This window comes from Paroedura picta, chromosome 11 (genome assembly GCF_049243985.1).
Source record: "Paroedura picta isolate Pp20150507F chromosome 11, Ppicta_v3.0, whole genome shotgun sequence".
Lineage (NCBI taxonomy): Eukaryota > Metazoa > Chordata > Lepidosauria > Squamata > Gekkonidae > Paroedura > Paroedura picta.
In genome coordinates, this window is record NC_135379.1 from 4135772 (window position 1) to 4156088 (window position 20317).

Genomic DNA, 20317 nt, shown 5'->3' on the forward strand with positions numbered 1-20317 from the left:
CCCCCCCCCCCCCCCAGGATCGGGAGCCGAAACATGATCTTGTTTGCCCTTCTCTTGATGGGCTCCTTCGGCCTCGGGGCAGGCTTTGCACCGAATCTGTACGTCTACATCGCCTTGAGATTCGTCGTGGGTTCCTCTTTTGCCGGAATCAGTATCAGCATGGCGGCTTTAAGTAAGATTTCCCCTACCTGAGCTACTTTGGGGAGAAGGGCTTTGAAGACTGACGAGTTCAACTCTGGATGCATGCAGGAAGTGAGAGACTAGTATATATAACCGTACACCCCTTCAGTTACATTCGAACCAGCTTTCCTGAAATGTTACAGGTTACATATAGGTAGGGCCAAATCTTGCTAAATCTTCCTGGCAATTAATACCTTCCCTGCCTATATGTAAGGTTGAGGAAACTCCGTTTCATTGGATCTGGAGGCTTATTTCTTGAGTAGAACCTTGTTGGTCTTAAAGGTGTCACGGGACTCAATCTCTATAGCAGGGGTAGTCAAACTGCGGCCCTCCAGATGTCCATGGACTACAATTCCCACGAGCCCCTGCCAATGTTGCGCAAATCCCTGGTTGAGAAAACTTGGTCTGACTGTTTCTGTACCCTTCTAGGTTCTGAGTGGGTCGGGGCTTCCTACCGCCCCCTTGCAATGATTGTTACTCACTGCTGCAATGCTATGGGGCAGATGGCCTTGGCCGGTTTGGCTTACAGTATTCGGAACTGGCGGGTCTATCAGATCGTCGGCTCGGCCCCTGCGTTGTGTCTCTTCTTTTACGTATGGTGAGTGTGTGCAATTCCGGGGAGATGTATGCAGATCTGGAGCGATTATTTATACAAAGGACATGGGCTTGGTGCTTGGGAAGGCTTCTGGCCCCACTGGTGGACCTCTTGATGACCCCTGGGTTTTGGCCTCTGTGTCACACAGAGTGTGGGACTGGAAGGGCCACTGGCCTCATCCAACAGGGCTTCTCTTATGTTCTTATGTCTGGGGCAGGGATGCTCTGTATTCTTGGTGCTTTTGGAGGCCACAGTGGGAGGGCTTCTGGCCCTTCAGATGGCCCCTGGGATTTGTCACTGTGGGACACTGTGTGATGGACTGGAAGGGCCATTGGCCTGATCCAATAGGGCAGTTTGGTGTACTGGTTAGGAGTGCGGACTTCTAATCTGGCATGCCGGGTTCGATTCCCCGCTCCCCCACATGCAACCAGCTGGGTGACTTTGGGCTTGCCAGGGCAGTGATAAAGCTGTTCTGACCGGGCAGTGATATCAGGGCTCTCTCAGCCTCACCCACCCCACAGGGGATCTGTTGTGGGGAGAGGAATGGGAAGGCGACTGTAAGCCGCTTTGAGCCTCTTTCTGGTAGGGAAAAGCGGCATATAACCAACTCTTCTTCTTCTTCTTTTATGTTCTTATGCTCTGCATTTTTGGCGCTTGGGGGGGGCGGGGTAACAGTGGGTGTGCTTCTGGAATTCTGGTCTTGCTGGTGGACCTCCTGGTGGCCCCTGGCTGCTTGGGAGAGTGGATTCGATGGAATCATCTTCCTTCCCCACTTTCCCAGTGACCCCCTGCTCTATGCCCAGAGGAAGGCAAAAAACCTCCCTGGGGCAATATGGTGTAAAAAGAAAAAAAAGGTTTATTAATGTATTAAAATTAAATTTCACTATGCATTACCATCTCTATAGTTTAGCAAAAGAGAAAACAAAGAAACGAACTGTTCTGTCTAATACACCGAATACCCGTTATTAGACAACAATGCTCCTTGCAGCCTGAAATCCAAACAGGCACTGACTCTAGCTCAAGAGATATGCAAATTAAGGATTGTAAAGCAGCCAATCACTCGCAGTTTAGAAACTAGGGAAATTTGGTGGGCTCTATTAAGGGCCAAAGAGCCTCTTGTGGCGCAGAGTGGTAAGGCAGCCGCCTGAAAGCTCTGCCCATGAGGCTGGGAGTTCGATCCCAGCAGCCAGCTCAAGGTTGACTCAGCCTTCCATCCTTCCGAGATCGGTAAAATGAGCACCCAGCTTGCTTGCTGGGGGGTAAACGGTAATGACTGGGGAAGGCACTGGCAAACCACCCCGTATTGAGTCTGCCATGAAAACGCTAGAGGGCGTCACCCCAAGGGTCAGACATGACTCGGTGCTTGCACAGGGGATACCTTTACCTTTATTAAGGGCCAATCAGGTTACTTGGAGGGCTGCCTGAATTGTATATAAGTTCAATAGGTTCTGTTGTTTGCTGTTTGGTATTTCTTTTTGGAGTTGGTGTTGAATAAAGAACAGTTCTCTTCAAACCCACAGACTGAAGAAGTAGTGTGAAAGCATTCTGTACACTGCAGCCCATCATGATGAAGCTTACTAGTATGGGATGAACCTAAGTCATCATGGCTTCCCTTGCTTTTTTGCCCTCTTGCTCTAGGACGAGTTGGGAAGTCCTCTGGGCCACCGGCAGGGGATAGGGGGGTAGGGTTTCCAGGTCTGATTGCGAAGCTCCATCTGAGAATGGACCCTGGGGTGGACAGGGACCACAGTAGAGAACAAGGCCAGAGTCCAAAGCAGGGGAACTGACCTCTGTGGCCCAGTGATGAGCCGTAATCCCAGAACATCCTCAGGTCCCCCCTGGAGGCCCAGAATGAATGGGCCACGCAGTGCAGATAAAAAAAATATGACAAACCATGAGAGGCAAAAAGCAGCGATGAATATTTAATGCTCTACTTTCCAAAAAGATAAACAGCAGAGTCAAAAGTGACTAGCAGGGACTGCTGCAAGAGTATCCTTCCTTAGACATAAACAAATTCTAATGAAGAATTACCTTGAAAACAGGTTATACCAGGGGCTGTTCAAACTTCTACCGGAATTTTTATGAAAACTTCCCATTTGGAATTTTGAGAATGTACACCTCAATCCTCATGCATCTTTAGGAACGGGTTACAAGGAGACTCTTGCATGAGTCTCTGCCGGTTCTTGTTGACTGTTATTTTTCGACTCTGCTGTTTATCTTTCTGAAAAGCAGAGCATTCAGTATTCACTATTCCTTTTTTGCCTCTCACAGTTTATTATATTCCCGCCCCCCGACTCGAGGCTGGCATCCCTAGGGACCTTGTAGTCAATCAGGAATCCCTCTGAGTGGAACTTTCCAGAAGCTATTAATGTCTGCTCCGGATCTCCTTCTCCCATCTGGTTGCACAATTTGAGCACAGGTTCTCATAATAAATCAACTTCCACATTCCTAAATCCGGCCTCGGAAGAGATAAGGGTGGTATCTTCAAGAAGGCACGAACTGTGTGAACAGCTGTGAGCTGGACTAGGCCCTCTAATAATCCCATGAACCCTCGAGGGAAACTGGGCTGTGCAGCTTCACGTCTGGCCTGGAGGAGAATTCTTCTCCGACCGCACAGTGGCGATCAGCGTGGCCCTGGGCATGCAAGAAGAGGCCAGGAGAGCTGATCACCGCCTCGTGTCCCCCCCCTGCTCTCCCTCCCCGGCCTGTCATTCAGTTCACTTGCAGCAAATTCACGATGCCCCCCCCCCTTCACAGGATCCTCCCCAGTTCTGCTCGATGGCTCCTGCTGAGAGGGAAGACGGAGGAGGCGAAAAAGATGATCCGAAGGGCAGCCGCGATCAACAGGCGAAACGTCTCAGAAGAATTGCTCAACAAGGTGTCAAAGGCGGGGATTTCTGCTGCTCGTAGGTTTGCCAGCCGCCAGGTGGGGCCTGGAGGTTCTCCAGGAGCGACAGCGGCTCTCCAGATAGGGTTGCCAACCTCCAGGTGGTGCCTGGAGAACTCCCACTGTTACGGATGATCTCCAGGCAGCAGGGTTTGGTTCCCCTGGAGAAAATGGCTGTTGTGGAGGGTGATCTCTGTGGCCTTACTCCCCTCTCCAAACCTCATCCTCCACGGGTTTTGTCCACCCTAATCTCCAGGGGATTTCCCAACCCAGAGTTGGCAAGCCGACCTCCAGCCTGCAGGGATAAGTTCCCCTGCAGATAATGGCTGCTTTCGAGGGGGGCCTCCTTGGAATTGTCCCCCTGATGAGGTTCCTCCACTCCCTAAATCCTGCCCTTACCAGGCTCCCCCATAACCTCCAGGATCCCCAGGGTGGAATTGGCAACCTCTAAATGCTCCTCTTTTCAACACGTTTTGCAATGAAAGAAAATGTGGTTTGCGGGAAGTCCCAGCCGTGTGGTTGTAGCAAGACGTGGGGCGGTTTTTGCTAGACCCAGAGGCAAAGAATAATTTTTAAAAACCCAGTTTCTTTGCCTAAAAGTGAAAAGTGGGAAGCAGGAAACTGTCCCTGTCTCTTGCTTCTCTAGCAATTTGTCCCAGCACCTAAAAAACCCAACAGCAAGGACAACAAAGCAGTTTGCTGGTTGGTTGTCCCCTCTATGAATGTGGTTCTCATAAGCTGTGCGTGGGGCTTCCAACCTCCAGGGAGGGGTGTGGAGACCTCCCGTTTTTACACCTGCTCCCCAAGCTACAGAGATCAGCTTCCCTGGAGAAAACTGGGAAGTGGACACCATGTCGGGCTGCCAACTCTGGGTTGGGAAAGGCTTTGGAGACTTTGGGGAGGAGCTGGGAGTGGGCAGGATTTGGGGAGGAGAGAGACCTCAGTGAAGTCAAATGCTATGGAGTCCCCCCTCCGAAGCAGCCATATTCTGCAGGGGAACTAGCCTCTTGGCTCTGGAGATGAGCTCTAATTCCAGGGGGTCCCCTGGTCTGACCTGGGGACTGCCATCCCTAAGTTGCTATGGCATTGTACTCCTCTGAGGTCCCTTCCCTCCCCAAACCTCAGGTTCTCCAGGCTCCACCTGCAAAATCTCCAGGTATTTCCCAACCTGGAGCTGGCAACCCTGGCTGTGCGGCATCTCAAGGCTTTCTCAAGAATCCACAGAGGCCGGCAGCGCGAACCAGGATGTTAAGTCTGTATTTGGTGGCCTTTTGATTCCGGCTGACATTGTTCTCTTTTCATTTTTGTACAATTTGAAGCTGGTTCCAGAAAAGAAGGCCAAAGCTGGGAACATCTTGGATCTTTTTCGGAAGCCGCACCTGAGGAAACTGATTTTCATCATGGCTTGGGTGTGGTGAGTGTACCAAGCAGCGCAAACTCAGTAGCGATAAAAACACACCCACATTTCTTATTTGATGCACAGGAATTGTTCTTGGTCTTGGGTCTCTTCCCTGTCCCTGCCTCTGGCTTATTATTTATTTTATTTTATTTTTATTTATTAGATTTATTAGATTATGCACTTCATAAAATGGGCTTCATAACTTATATCCTTAACTTCATCCTGAAAAGGTGCATAAGTTTGGACAAGCACAGTGGTTTTTTTTTAAGAAATGGTTGAAGCATAAACAAATTTACAGAAATAAATATAATGCATACAAGACCTACAGAACAATTCCAACAATTTAAAAAAAAAAGAAACAAGACTTCCCGCCGCTTTCACAGTATGCCGAAATAATGAGGTATCTTGTTTTCGAAAAAGAAAACAGGAAAGCATCAGAGCAAGCCGTTGATAAATCTTACAATCATATTTTAGGTAACCCAATCATCAACAAAATAAACTCAAACCCAAACTGTATTTCGCTTCGCTTGCAGGTTTGTGGACAGTCTGGTGTACTATGGAGTGAGTCTTCACGTTGAGGATTTCGGCCTAGACATCTTCCGCACCCAGCTAGTGTTCGGGGCGGTTGAAATTCCAGCGCGTGCCTCTTGTATCTTTCTGCTGCAGTGGCTGGGGAGAAAGAAATGCCAGGCTGGCTGGCTTCTCCTGGCAGGAGTCATATGCCTGATCATCCCTGCGATCCCAAAAAGTATGAAAAAGGATGAAATCCCCACTCAGCTGGGAAGCAAAGTCATGGGCATGAACCCCACCCCCACCCCCACCCCCCGTCAGCTGAGGATCAGAGCCATAGAGATGAGATCTCCACTCCACTGGGAAGCAGGGTCATCTTTAGAACAATTCCTGCTCATAGGCCTGATGGAATAGCTCTGTCTTGCAGGCCCTGGCTAGGGTTGGCCGGTCTCTCTTGGCAACTGGTGGGGGATAAGGGACTTATTATGACTGACCTCAGGAATGTGACGTCATCACTTCAGCCATGTACTGGAAGTGCTGTTATCACGTTGTGCCATCACGGCAACGCTCTGGTATTTGGGCAAAAACTCCCTGGTAAATATGGCTTCTACCATAGAGTTTTGGCCCAAATACAGAGTGTCATGTGATGTCGTCAATGTGATGATGTCACAGCCCGCTGGCTGTCCAACATCTTCCCTGTTTTCACAGTGAAGACCAGAAACGTATATTTCTTCTGTGGGGCTAGTGAGCTATGTGAAAAAAACCCTCTGTGCCAAATCCTGGTGAAATGGGGGCAGGGTCTCCATGGAAGCAGTTATGGTCTATCTAATTCTTTCCCCTGTTGTCTGTCTTTGTCCAGCATTCCCTGTCATCGTAACAGTGCTGGCCGTGATCGGCAAGGCCTCTCTCGGGGCTTCCTTTTCAACCACCTATGTTTTCTCCGCAGAGATATTCCCCACCGTTGTCAGGTGAGGATCTCGTTCTCGTTTCTGTTCGCAGCAATTTAGGAACAGCTGGGCAGGGTTGGGTATAAGGTGTTTTAGACTGGTTTATCTGGCTCTTGCTATTGTTGTTATTATTTTTTGTCAACTTGTTACCTGCCTCAGGCCAGAGATGACTGGGAGAAAGGTGGACCCATGCATATTTAAAACAAAATAAATTGATTATAATTTTCAGTGCATGTTTATCATTTGATAGAGCCTCTCCATTCCTCTAGAGTGGTGTCGTGGTTAAGAGCATCGGCTTCTAATCTGGCAAGCTGAGTTTGATCCCCTGCTTCTCCACATGCAGCCAGTTTGGGTGACCTTGGGCTGGTCACAGCCCTGATGGGGCTGTTCTCACAGAGCAGTCCTGTCAGGGCTCTCTCAGCACTACCTACTTGGCCAGCTGTTTGGTTGCAGGGATCAGGATGCCTGTTATGGGAAGAGGGAAGGCAATTATAAGCTGCTTTAGACTCCTTCAGGTAGTGAAAAACCAACTCTTCTGCTTTTCTTCTTCTCCTCTGCCACGGTGCTCATCCTGTCTCAGTCTTCCTGTGCTTTGCTTCCTCCATCAGGCAGACGAGCTTAGGTCTGTGCTCCACATCGTCAAGAGTCGGTGGCATCCTCGCCCCGCTGGTCAGTCTTTTGGGCAAGATCCACCCAGCAATCCCAATGGTGCTCCTTGGAGCCATGGCGTTGACTGGGGGGATCCTCTGTTTCTTCCTCCCTGAGACGCGGAACAGGGATCTTCAGGATGACACAACTGGATCACCAGCCAGCCATCCGTGAGTGGTCAAACGTTATCCGAAAGCCCTTTGCAGAAACAAAGATCCTCATTGGTTTACAGTGGGAAATTCCAGCAGGGGAAAAATGCAGCCAGGGGCTGAACTGGGAGATACTGAGCACAGTTGTGAATCAGGCCCCCTTTGCTCCTGGGGTTAATTTCACATTGGTGGTTGATGGGTGACGTAGAGAAAGGCTTTGATTAACAACCTTTCTCCCTTGAAATGGTCATAATTCTAGCTGTTGCCATTTTGACAAAGATGCCCCTTCCTGGTGGCTTGGTGATTTTTGTTTTGGTGACTGAAGGCACCTTCCCTGCTCTTTGAGAACTGTTGGCTAGCCGGCGGCCCTCCCGTGGGCCCCTCAGTGGTGGGTGGCTGGCGGAGGAGAGGAGGAGGAGACATAAAGGGTTGGCTAGCAGGCTGGCAGAGGACATGAGTGAGGTGGCTGGGTGGGTGGAGGAGATGTGCAGGGCGGACAGGTCCAGGCAAACAGGTCTGTCACTCAATGGGTCTTGCACACTGCAGACCACGGCTTCCTTTCCTGAGTCAGTCCATCTTATGTCGGTCCCTGCCTTCAGCTTTCGCTAACCCTGTGGTTGTTTCCAGCGAATCCTAACTTCTCATGATGTGGTCAAAACCTCAAACAAGGGTGGCCAAATTCTGGCTCTCCAGATGTCCATGGACTACAATTCCCATGAGCCCCTGCCAGCAGGGACTCATGGGAACTGTAGTCCACAGACTTCTGGAGAGCCACAGGGGCTCGTGGGAATTGTAGTCCGTGGACATCTGGAGAGCCACAGTTTGGCCAGCCCTGGCCTCAAGTTTGGTGGTTTTAGCTTCTAGGGAGAGTTCCCCCTTGATCCGATCTAGAACCCACCCGTTTGATATTGGTTTTGGAGTGGGGATTTCCTGATTCTTAACAACCTTCTTTTTCTCTAGACCTGACAAGGCAGCCCATAATAGTGTCGCAAACGGACCTGTGGGAGAGAAAGGTGGGAAAGAGCCTGCGGAGGCCACCTTGGGTACTTACCTCTAGCAACGCAATCCAACTCTCTGGGTTTTGCACAGAAAGACGGAAAATTCCGTTTTTAAGACACGAACTTGAATGGCAAATCTTCTGGGTGCCTTCCTTGATTCTGCCTCGCCGTTTTCTAAAGCCAACGCACAGTCCAGCCGGTCTGGATCCACCCAGACCATCCTTTCAGGGGACTCTCGAATCCCGTGACGTTTTAGCTCCGTGCATCCTCCTGCTCCCCAGCCGTGGCTCCTGTTCCTTCACAAAGAGTTCCGCATCATGGAGTTTAATAAAGTAATGTTTCCTCTTTCTGACACGTGGCCTTCTTCGGCATCGGTCCGTGCGGTTTGCTGATTGTCGGGCGATGTTTTAATCACAGGGAGCTGAATGGTGGTGAACTGCGGTGAACAGGGGCTCCTGTTTCAGCCAGCCTTTTTTAACCTTATGACTGTGGTGGCACTCTCAGCTGGACATGCCTCCCTGCCTTGCCATGACTCTCTGCCACCCCCCCACCCCCAAGCTTCAGAGGTCACTCGTGGCTTCCATGGTCTAGCTCAGGGGTAGTCAAACTGCGGCCCTCCAGATGTCCATGGACTACAATTCCCAGGAGCCCCCTGCCAGCATTCGCTCTGCGGGTAAGAATCTGCTGATGATCCCAGGACCCCGGGAGGCACGCCTGGCCTCGACAAGGGCCAGGGCCTTTTCGGTCCTGGCCCCTACCTGGTGGAATGAGCTCCCTGAAGAGCTGCGGGCCCTGTCGGAGCTCTCTGAGTTCCGCAGAGCCTGCAAAACGGAGCTCTTCCGCCAGGCGTTTGTCTAAGGCCGGGTGATGGCCCGGGGCTAAGATCGGACCCCTCTCCCCGGAGGGGGGAGGCCAGTACTAAACTGACCTGGTTCCCCAGAGTGTTCCATCCTATGCCCAATTATCCTCCGTTCCCTTCTGCTCATCCAGTGGGCCTGTACGGGAATAGTTTTAATCGCCATCATTGTGACTTAGTCATTGTTTTAATGGGGTTTTAATGGGGTTTTAATGGGGAATTTTAATGGTTAATATATTGTATTTGTATTAAAATGTTGTGAACCGCCGCGAGCCGGTTTCCGAGAGCGGCGGTCATACAAATCAAATAAATAATAAAATAATAAAATAATAATAGTCCATGGACATCTGGAGGGCCGCAGTTTGACTACCCCTGGTCTAGCGCCTGGCCGAGCCAGGCTCCTCTGCCCTCCTTCCCCAGTTAAAACAGAAACACTCACCTCGCTTGGGCTGCCACCGACCCAGTTCGACCCAAAGTGAGAGGAGCCTCGGCCGGCAAAAGGTCGAATGGCCAGGGCCCCTCCCCTTCCCACCCCCTCCAGGCCCAGGCATGCATGGTTGAGCTATGAAACTCTGCCACCAGGCACGGTGACCGGCAGCTAATTGTGGTCTGAAAGCTTCTGTTGCAACTGTAAGTTTGCTAGTCTAGAAGGTGACAGGTGACAAAAGAAGTGGGCAGATTTATTCCTGCTGCTCGTGGGCTTAGGGGACACAGAAACGTCCAGGTTGCAGGGGTTCAGGCAGAATTGCCAGATCCTTGCTCCAGGAACGGGTCCCCTGCTTCTGGACACACCAGCGCCCACCCCTTACCTGAATCCAGAAGAACACCAGATTTTAATGCAATGGGGTGATGTCACCCAATAATGAGGTCAGCTCATTGGGGTAGGCGGTGTGTGTGTGTGTTTGTGTGTGTGTGTGTGAGAAATGCTATGGCTAGGAGCAAATTATACCATAGAGTTGTGCTCCAAAGCCAGAGTGTCACCCTCTGACATCTCCGACATCGCATCCAGAAAGCACCTGCTCTCCCCTGCAGAGATCAGAGATCTGGGTGACGGAGATTGGCCTTGCTTTGCATGGTGGGCTTTGTGGCATTCTACCCTTTTGAGGTCCCTCCCTTATCCTAAACCCTCCCAATCTCCAGGTATTTCTCAGCCTGGAGCTGGTAACCCTTCCAGAGGTGGCCTCAGGTGACTCCTGTCAATGGAATTCGTTGGGAAGAAGGAGTAGTTTCCAAGGAGGGAAGCAGCAGCCGCCCAGCCTGGAGAAGGGCAGTGCCTCAGGGGCAGAGCAGGAAGAGGGTCCCAGGTTCAGTCTCTCTGACCGGGCTATTTGCAGCTGTGACTCAGCAGAATGCAGTTCTCCATGCCTGCGTAGCCTTGTGACTACAAGAAGGGATTGTCACGGTGCCGGATAGGAGCAAGGAGGCATCCAAGCAAGGCGCGATCTTCTGTCTACACACAGCTCCGGAGTTAATGTGTCACAAGGCATGAAAAACGGGGGCGATCCGGGAGAGCAGCGGAAGTTGCTGGCGTGGAGAGCCACCTCTGTCTCCGACTGCTAAAAAGTGAGAAATGGTGGAGAGCTTGGGTGGCTGCTGCTGGGGATGCCAGCCTCCAGATGGGACCTGGGGATCCCCCAGAAGACAGCTCATCCCCATGCGACGGAGATCCGTCCCCCTGGAGAAAATGATTGCTTATAAGGTGGACCCAATGGCATCAAAGTCCCTCCCCTCGCCAGACCCCGCCCACTGGAGGCTCCACCCCCAAAGTCTCCAGGTTCTCCCCAACATGCACCTGCAAACCTAGTTGCGACCAATCAGAGATGGCCCTGCTCCTCAGATATTTAGGGGGAAGGCCCCATAACTCCCGGTGAGCTCTCCCCTAACCCTAGGCTTCCTTGGATCCCTGGTGGCTTCCCAGCCCTATTCTGCATGATCCAGCCACTTCTGGAGTTTCTCAAGGGCTGGAAAATGTTTCAGGGGTTCCTCAAGGGTAAAAGAGAAAGGCGGGTTGAATTTGATGCCTATTAGGCCCTTCCAGGAATTGGAGCCATGCTGGCCAAGCCGACCCCTTCTAGAAGTCATTGTGGCATCTGAGGCCATGGGAGTAAGCATGGCGTTCATTGAGTTTACGCACTTGTAATCTGTTTGACCAGGGGTAGTCAAACTGCGGCCCTCCCGATGTCCATGGACTACAATTCCCAGGAGCCCCTGCCAGCGAATGCTGGCAGGGACTCATGGGGATTGTAGTCCATGGACATCGGGAGGGCCGCAGTTTGACTACCCGTGTTTGACCCTTCTCAGCCGTAGCTCTAACCACAGGCAAGAATCAGAAGAGAGTTTTCACCTTCTCGGGATGTTCTAAGCAGGTAGGCTTCCTTTAATTTCCCCCTTCTCAGGAGAATCAATGTCGCAAAGGAATAAATATTAACTCTTGGCAGCTACCGCAGAAGGGTAGGTTCCATTCGCCGAAGAGACGGCAAACCCTGATTAATTATTATTCACCTTGCCCTTTTAAAAATAAAATCCTTTATTTGCAGACCCGAGTGGGCTTCGCGGTTCATTTCAGACCCCGGGTGGGGAAACGTTACGGGCGCGAGCCCTGCGGAGTCGGAGCGATGGAATTCAGAGACGTCCTGAAGGCGATCGGGGAATTCGGTTGGTTCCAGAAGCGGCTGGTCTTCCTCCTCTGCGTCCCGAATTTCCTCACGGCCTTTCACTTGTTCGGCCAGGTGTTCATGGTCACGGACGTGCCTCACCGTTGCGACACGAGCTGGATCCGCAAGCTGGGCTTGAACCTGACCGAAGAGCAGGAGCTGAACTGGACCATTCCTCGAAAGCCTGACGGATCACTCGAGAAATGCCACAGGTTCATCCCCATGCGAGGAAGCCCTCAGTCGATTCAGCTCAATTTTACGGAGAAATGCCGAGATGGCTGGGTGTATCCTGAAGAGCAGCAGCCCACGTTACTAACTGAGGTCCGTACTTTACAATTCATTCCTTGCGTAAGAGGTTGCCTTTGACATGGACTACCATTCCCACGAGCCCCTGCCCGCAGGCGGGCAGGGGCTCGTGGGAATGGTAGTCCATGGACATCTGGAGAGCTCCAGTTTGGCCCACCCCTGCAGATGGAGCTCAGTCATCAGTCCATCTATCGCAATATTTATCCTTGAGACATTTCTTTGTTTAGATAGTGATATCCTGCTTGGCTTCCCAGTGCATACCCAAATGACCTTACATCAGTCTCTTCCTCACAACAACCCTGTGAGGTGGGCCTGGTCGCTATGAGAAGAAATGGAAGATGCACTGTCCCATACCTGCACTGGTCCCATACTTACTGGAAGAAGAGGGAGGGATACAAATGTATGGGATGAACAAACATGAGAATGTGGAAAATGTGGAAACCAAGGCAAACTGGTTGAGAGGGGGAGTTCTAATGAGTTTTTCTTTCTTTTTAAAAAAATTTTATGCAGAAAAAAGTTACATACAAATTACAGAACAGCAAATACTTAACAAATAATAAGAGCGAAAAAATAAAAGAAAAATAAGCATCTTATAATTTAAAAAAGACTTCCAACTCTACTTAACATAGAAAAAAAATCTCTTAACCTATTTTGCCTGTATATAAACTTTTGCTGTATCACAATATCAAATATCTGATGAGTTTTTTCTCCAAGGGGCAGGTCTTCCTGGAAAGCCTCCCTTCTTGGGAATTCAAAAGCAAGTGGAAACGGCAGCCCTCACTCCTGTGTCCTTTTGGTCCCGTCCACCTGGGCAGGGGGACCTCTCGCATTGCGGAATCCCCTGATTCTTTTTTGAACACCCAGCCACATGTTCCACAGCAGTCTTTTAGTAAGCAGCTTTACAGCGACTGTCGGAACCTGGCACTGCCCAATGCAGCAGGAGAACAGGCCGTTGGGGTGGGTGGGAGTCTCACTCAAGGGACTGTCTGCTCTTCTCCCTCCAGTTTAACTTGGTCTGCGAGCGGAAGGACTTAAATGACATCTCTCAGTCCCTTTTCATGGCGGGTGTCCTGGTCGGAGCCCTGGTCTTTGGCCTGCTGAGCGACAGGTAAGCCGAGGGACATCTCCGGGGCCACGTGGCTGCAGCCGCTCTCTCAAAGGAAGCCCGTTTCAGTTCAGATGTGGGCCATTTGCTCCCTCATCGTATATGTTGTCCCTTCAGCGCCTTCATTTCCCTCCCTTTTATTTCTTAGGAACACGTAGGTTTTTGCTTGCGTGTCTGTAGTCTGCACGTCCCCCAGTGGCTCGCCCAGATTAATCTTCTGCAATGCAAGTGAATCCTAGAATCATAGAGTTGGAAGAGATCGCCCGGGTCATCTAGTGCAGGGGTAGTCAACCTGTGGTCCTCCCGATGTCCATGGACTACAATTCCCATGAGCCCCTGCCAGCGAACGCTGGCAGGGGCTCATGGGAATTGTAGTCCATGGACATCTGGAGGACCACAGGTTTGACTCCTCCTGATCTAGTGAAACTGACATCTTTATTTCAAGGGGCGAAGGGAGAGGGACCCCGTAAAAGTTGGTAGAAAAGACCCCGCGGTTACCCAGCCTCTTGCTAAAATATCCCCCTCCAGGGATCCGTTCCGGGGGGGCACAGATTGCCTTGCCTTTCTTCCCCGCAGGATCGGGAGCCGAAACATCATCTTGCTCACCCTTCTCCTGATGGGGTCCTTCGGGCTCGGGGCAGGCCTGGCCCCCAGTTTGTACGTCTACATCGCCATGAGGTGCCTTGTGGGCGCTGCCTTTGCTGGATTCAGCATCAGCATGACGGCTTTAGGTTGGACTCTGCTTACCGGAGCTTCTGGGGGGGAGGGGCTGGCCTTGGATTCAACACTGACAACCTCTGGTGGTCCAGTTGGTGCTTTTTTGGGCTTAGTTTTTGAGCCTATTTTTGGATCTGGTCGCCAGTGGCAAAGACAATTGCCGGGATGTGAACCTTCACGGTCCGGAGATGAGCCTTGCACGAGGCAGGGTGCACTGTACCAACTCATAATTAGGGACGCCAGCCTCCAGGCGGGACTTAGATGTTCCCTGGGATTATAGCTCATCTCCAGACTCAAGAGATCAGTTCCCCTGGAGAAAAGGGCTGCTTTGGAGGGGGGACTCCATCACGTTCCCCTCCACTGAGGACCCTCCCTGCCCCAAATCCCACCCACTCCAGGCTCCACCCCCAAAGTCTCCAGCTACTTCCAAACCCAGAATGGTCAACCTTACAGAGGACATCTGGTAGCCCTATTTAAGCTGACGCAAGAGATCCTCCATGGTCAAAAGGTTGAAAAAAGCTGATTTAACATAACTGAAAGGACCTGCTCTTACTATGTCATACCCCTTAGCAAGGGAAGCCAAGCCCATGGCCTTTGATCTCAAGGACTACCACTTACTGAGATCTTATTCATGTATTGAAGTGTGAACTGATCTCTGCACTCCGTGAATGGGTTAAGTCCCGGGGGGGGGGGGGGTTGTTGAATCAAGATATTGTGCTTCCTGCAGGCCATGCTGACAGTCTCTGTACCCCTATAGCTTCTGAGTGGTTTGGGGCAGCCCACCGACCCTTGGTGATCGCCGTGGCTCAGTGCTGCAACGGCGTGGGGCAGATGGCCTTGGCCGGCTTGGCGTACGGCATTCGGGACTGGAGGCGCTATCAGTTGGCTGGCTCTGCTCCTGTGTTCTGCCTCTTCTTATATATTTGGTGAGTGTTACGCTGTCACGGGGCAAGAGTGTGATACCTGAACAGATGATCTTGTGTCACTGAAGTCTGGTGGTAACTGGGGATGAGGTCTGAAGGCGTGTCATTGGAATCTCCTTCACCCCTGTGCCCTCCAAGGAGCTCAGACTCCAACACTTAACCTGGATGCTTCTGCCACGATGCACAGTCGGGGGGGGGGGGGGTAGCCAAGGCAATCAACCTGCAGGGCTTCATGAGACCCTCCTCCTTTCAGGTTGCTTCCCAGTTCAGCTCGATGGCTTCTGACGAGAGGGAAGGTGGAGGAAGCCAAAAAAGAGATTCAAAAGGCCGCATCCCTCAACAAGCGAAGCGTCCCGGAAGAACTGCTCCATCAGGTATCAAACGCCGGGGAAGTTCATGCTCCTTTCCTGAAACGTGGCTTTGGGGAGACCTCAGTGGGGGGCCAAGTAGAGTTTTTCAAGGTCTGGGGGACTTTCTGCTGGACATGGAGGTAAAACCCAAAAAGCATGTAGAAGAAATTTCCCAGACTCTTTTCATAGATGCTCCCCCAAAGCAAAAAAGAAAAAAAATATTCAGGTCATTAGCCTGTGTGGAGTGGTGGTCAAGGCCATGACCCAGAGCTTTTTTGGGAAAGGGGCTTAGCCCCCAAGATTGAAGAAGTACGCTGATTCTTGTTGAATCAATGAAAACCTGTTATTGTTATTGTTATTGTTATTATTGTTGTTGTTGTTGTTGTTATTGTCATTGTCATTGTCATTGTCATTGTTATTGTTTCTATTTAGTTACAGTGTCTATTAACAATGGTAAGAGAGAGAAAATAAGAGAAATAGAATTTAAAAATTCAAGGAACAGTGCGAAACTCAATGAATGTACAAGAACAACAACGAAAAATATGCCAAGGCCAAGAGCAGAGGTCAGGCTGTCAGCTGAGTAGTGCAGAGGGTTTTTTTGAATGGAGCTGATGTTTTGTCTCTCTTGCTTTGTACGTTTCCAAGCTGGCTCCCCCAAAGGAGGGCAGATCGGGAAGTATCCTGGATCTTTTAAGGAAGCCGTACCTGAGAAGAATCACTTTGATTATGACCTGGCTCTGGTAAGGCTTCCTAAGGCACTAGATCAGGAGCAATCAAAAGCCCTAGCATATTTTCGGTTTGGTGAGTTCCCACAGAAGAAGTTTTGGTATTAGATTCATAACATAATGACAGAGGGGGACCTCCACATTCAGAGGGGCTAAATCTCTTAATCCCAGAGCCAGGAGGCAACATCAGGGAAAGGCCTTGGCTTCTGTGTCTTGTTGGCTGGACCTCCAGAGGAACTGTGTAAGATGGGATGCTGGACTAGATGGGCTACTGGTCTAATCCAGCAGGGCTCTTCATATGTTCTTATGAAGGCCTCGGCCTCTCTGCCCTGTTGTTCTCCCTCCAGAGGAACTGGTTGGCCCTGTGTGAGACAGGAGGCTGGACTGGAGGGACCCCTGGTCTGACCCAGCAGGGCTCTCCTGATGTCCTTAGAAAGGCCTCAGCCTCTCTGCCCTGTTGCTGGCCCTCCAGAGGAACTGGCTGGCCCCTGTGTGAGACAAGAGGCTGGACTGGATGGACCCCTGGTCTGACCCAGCAGGGCTCTCCTGATGTCCTTAGGAAGGCCTCGGCCTCTCTGCCCTGTTGCTGGCCCTCCAGAGGAACTGGATGGCCCCTGGGTGAGACAGGACTAAATGAGCTATTGGTCAGATCCATCAGGGTTCTTCTTATATTATAAAATTAATTTTGTAAAAAAAACAACCACCCACACATACTTTCTAGTTCCATGGAATCTCATTGCACTCTAGGTTTGCCAGGTCTGGGTTGGGAAATCCCCAGAGATTTGGAGATGGACCTTTGGGAGGCGAGGGTTTGAGGAGGAGAGGGTTCTCAGTGTGGTACCATGCCATGTCTACACACTGTTGCCTCCAAAACAGTTACAGCAGTTGTAACTCTGGTAGATTTCTGGGTTGGCAAGCTTGCATGCACCCAGGACCACACTATATTTTGCTTTCCTCTCAGGTTTGTGGTCAGTCTTCTGTACTATGGAGTGAGCCTCCACGTTGGGAATTTCGGCCTGGACATCTACATGACCCAGCTGGTGTTTGGAGCCGTTGAAATACCAGCCCGGATGTCCTGTATCTTTCTGCTGCGGTGGCTGGGAAGGAAGAAATGCCAGGCTGGTTGGCTTCTCCTGGCGGGAATCGTATGCCTTATCATTCCTGCTGTCCCAAAAAGTACAGTTCTCCTTGCAGAATGTCTCTGGTTCAGTCCCCTGTATCTCCAATTTGAAAGGACCAGCCCGTAGGTGATGTGAAAGCCCTCTACCTGAGACCTGGAGCCAGCCTGAGTCAGATAAGAGCAGCAGTCTTCAGTCTTGAAAACCAGATTTGATTCCCCACTCCTCTTCCATATGCAGCCAGCTGGGTAGTCTTGGGCCAGTCACCATTCTCTCAGAGTTCTGCCAGGCCCACCTCCCTCAAAGGGTGTGTGTTGTGGGGAGAGGAAGAGGAGGCGATGGTAAGCTGCTTTGAGACTCCTTCGGGTAGAAAAAAAGCAGAGTGTAATAACTCCTCCTCCTCCTTCTTCAGGGCACTTACATTCTGAGTAGACAATACTGTCCTTGAGGGACCTGTGGTCCGACTGAGTATAAAGTATGGGGATCCCATTGTCACAAATTATTCTTGACCCCCCCTCCCTGAGCTCTAACACTTATCCCACCACATCACCAAACTTACCACTGAATGTTCACGCAATTCATCAGGTGGACAAAGTTTTAAGAACAAGACTTACTGACTTTAATACTGTAGAGCTTTCTCCAGGAAGGTGATCTTGATTGTTCTCCAATTGTCCATCTTTGCCCAGCTTTTCCCATCGGGGTGACCGTGCTGGCTGTAATCGGCAAGGCCTCCCTTGCGGCCTCCTTTTCCACCATTTACGTGTTCTCGGCAGAGGTCTTCCCCACCGTTCTCAGGTGAGGTCTCACGCTGGCTTCCATTGACCTTGAGTGAGAAACTGACCATGGCTGGTGGATGTGGGTAGTTATCCAAAAGCACAATGGAGACAGCCCCAGAATGGACGTCTACGGCACGTTAAGCTGTTGCATAGAAAGGGATGTGGGAGGTGAGGATCCCCCAGAATTACAGTGTGTCCAGACTAGGCAAGGGTGATTTGGTTCAGATAAGCCAAGTAGTTAATGGGAAGTTTTGATTTTCATCTGTTTCATGGTCCGGGGGAGGGATGGAGGTTTGAGATGGAGGCATCACATTTGCAGCATAGCTGTGGGAGCCTCTCCTCCAAAGACCTCCCAAGTTTCCAAAAAGACTGGACCCGGGAGTCTAATTCTACAGGCACCCAAAGAGGATGCCCCCATGTGACATCCCTCGTTTCCAAAGGTGAGGGGGGGGGGGAAGGACAAGAACAGAGAATCTCTTTTCCCCACAGCTATACTGCAAATTTGGTGGCTCTACGTCAAGCATAGAATAGGCAAAAGGCAAATTTTCCATTGACTTTAATGGCACCATAGATTATATTGGTGCCAAATTGATTTGGCTGAATCCAGACCAGTGAATCAGCATAATTCAGATTTGGGCCAGATTGATTCGGGCTGAATCCAAAAAGGACTGTATTTTTATTTGGTTCACATGCCTGTGGAGAAATTTGGAATTCAGTGCAGATCAGCCATTTCTGGCCTCTCCCAGATTCCCTGATGACCTTCAAAACATCTCCAAATTCCATCGCTCTGGCTCCACAGTTGACCTATCAATTATGAGGAATATGTTTTTTCCTGATACGACTTCTTGGTCCGAATGTCATGTCATTTCTTTGCTGCATTGCGCATCCAGACTCAGCCTCACCTTTCTTTGTGTTGCTTTGTCCTTCAGGCAGACCTGCTTAGGTCTGTGCTCCATTACGGCCCGAATCGGAGGCATCCTCGCCCCACTGACCGGTCTTTTGGATGAGATCCACCCTGCCTTTTCAATGGTGCTGTTTGGAGCCATGGCGCTGGCTGGGGGGATCCTCTGCTTCTTTCTCCCTGAGACACGGAACAGAGATCTTCAGGATGACACAACCGGATCTCCATCAAGCCAAAGGTGAGCTGTGGTGAATTAGTAAAAAAAATAAAGAGTTTTTCACACTGGGGAACTCCATCTAATGAAAATGCTGTTGGGAGATTTGGTTAATCAAGCAGAGTTCGTCCCAGGCACTGGATGCTGAGTGTAGTCAATAAACCTCCCAAGAAGTATATTGCCAAAAAAAGAAAAGAAAAAAGCAAACTTACATCCATTCAAATAGATCCAGTTCATTTATGGTGACCTTCCTCCACCAATTGCAACTTGGGGGCCAATCGCCTGAAATCCTGCACTGGTGACCTGCCAGCGGGGGGGACGGCCATTGGGTTTGAATGACATTTCAGAGCTTGCCTTCTCTAACACTGAACAATATCCCTTTTCTTTAGACCCAGCAAGACGGTCAACGGTGTCTTCGAAAATCAACCGGTGGGAGAGAAGTGTGGAAGCAGGAGGGCAGAAACCACCAAGAATACGTACCTGTAGCGGGAATGTCCAGTTTTCTAAGGAATTTTAATGGGATTCCTTCTCTAGGTCTGAAGATTTGAGAGATTGTTCCTCAGCAGGCTGTAATGCCTCAGAGCTCACCTTACAAAGGCACTGTTTTCTCCAGAGGAGCAGATGTCTATTGCCTAGAGATGGAGTGTGATCCCAGGAAATTTCCAGCTCCTGCATGGAGGTTGGCAACCTCCCCGTCCTGTTCATTTCCCTTCAGCGTGGTGCCATGGTTAAGAGTGGCAGCCTCTAATCTGGACAAGTGGTATTCCCCGCTTCTCCTCCACATGTAGCCTGCTCAATCACCTGGGGCCAGCCCCAGTTCTTTCAGAGCTGTTCTCACAGAGCAGTTCTCCCAGATCTCTCTCAGCCCCACCTGCCTCATAGGGTGTCTGTTGTGGGGAGAGGAAGGGGAGGCAATTGTAAGCTGCTTTGAGACTCCTTTGAGTAGTAAGAAGAGGGGTACAAAAAAAACCCAGCTCTTCTCTTTATTTTAACTTATATGCTCTGGACCCTTCAATCAGAGCTGCTATTTCTTTATTTAGGATTTAAATAAAGTTATACTGCATCTCGGCTACAGTGCAAAAGATGGGCTACCGCTTGAGTTGACTCCATTTCTTGATATAACTCCATATACAAAAATGGCAATTGAGTGGGTTTTCAACGATTTAGAAGCCCCGAAATAAGCGGAGGTCCTATTGTTTACACAGTTTGTGCATAAATCCAGCTCTGGTTTTGGCCTACCATCTTTCCTTGCTGTGGAACGATCCACCAACCCACCTTTGCTCACGTCAATCCAAAGTTCCCTCTGTTTGTATCTGCTGTTTTCCGCCCTTCCTCAACAGCTTGCTGGGGTGAATTTGT

The 20317-nt window shown here is 50.4% G+C and overlaps 2 protein-coding genes and 1 long non-coding RNA gene across 4 annotated transcripts in view; 2 read left to right on the forward strand and 1 right to left on the reverse strand.

Annotated features, from left to right (window-relative positions):
* LOC143820887 (solute carrier family 22 member 13-like) overlaps positions 1–8665 on the forward strand; it is a 22129-nt gene extending 13464 nt beyond the window's left edge. For both annotated transcript variants that reach the window (XM_077304242.1, XM_077304243.1), the window contains exons 4-11: positions 18–172; positions 610–778; positions 3533–3653; positions 4982–5076; positions 5595–5809; positions 6431–6539; positions 7127–7336; positions 8276–8665. In XM_077304242.1, the coding sequence (XP_077160357.1) occupies positions 18–172; positions 610–778; positions 3533–3653; positions 4982–5076; positions 5595–5809; positions 6431–6539; positions 7127–7336; positions 8276–8372 (1171 nt within the window). In that variant the 3' untranslated portion in view covers positions 8373–8665. The remainder of the gene's footprint in view (positions 1–17; positions 173–609; positions 779–3532; positions 3654–4981; positions 5077–5594; positions 5810–6430; positions 6540–7126; positions 7337–8275) is intronic.
* On the reverse strand, positions 5353–6619 carry LOC143820892 (uncharacterized). The gene is made up of 2 exons (XR_013225583.1): positions 6066–6619; positions 5353–5794 (listed from the first exon to the last, which is right to left on the reverse strand). It is a non-coding gene; the product is annotated as an uncharacterized LOC143820892 (long non-coding RNA).
* On the forward strand, positions 8546–20043 carry LOC143820889 (solute carrier family 22 member 13-like). Its single transcript, XM_077304245.1, has 12 exons — positions 8546–8645; positions 10310–10732; positions 11707–12144; positions 13134–13237; positions 13811–13965; positions 14709–14877; positions 15128–15248; positions 15870–15964; positions 16911–17125; positions 17754–17862; positions 18773–18982; positions 19348–20043. Exons 3-12 carry the CDS (start codon positions 11785–11787, stop codon positions 19442–19444), a joined length of 1635 nt encoding a protein of 544 aa, XP_077160360.1. The 5' UTR covers positions 8546–8645; positions 10310–10732; positions 11707–11784; the 3' UTR covers positions 19445–20043.
* The last annotated feature ends 274 nt before the right edge of the window (positions 20044–20317 follow it).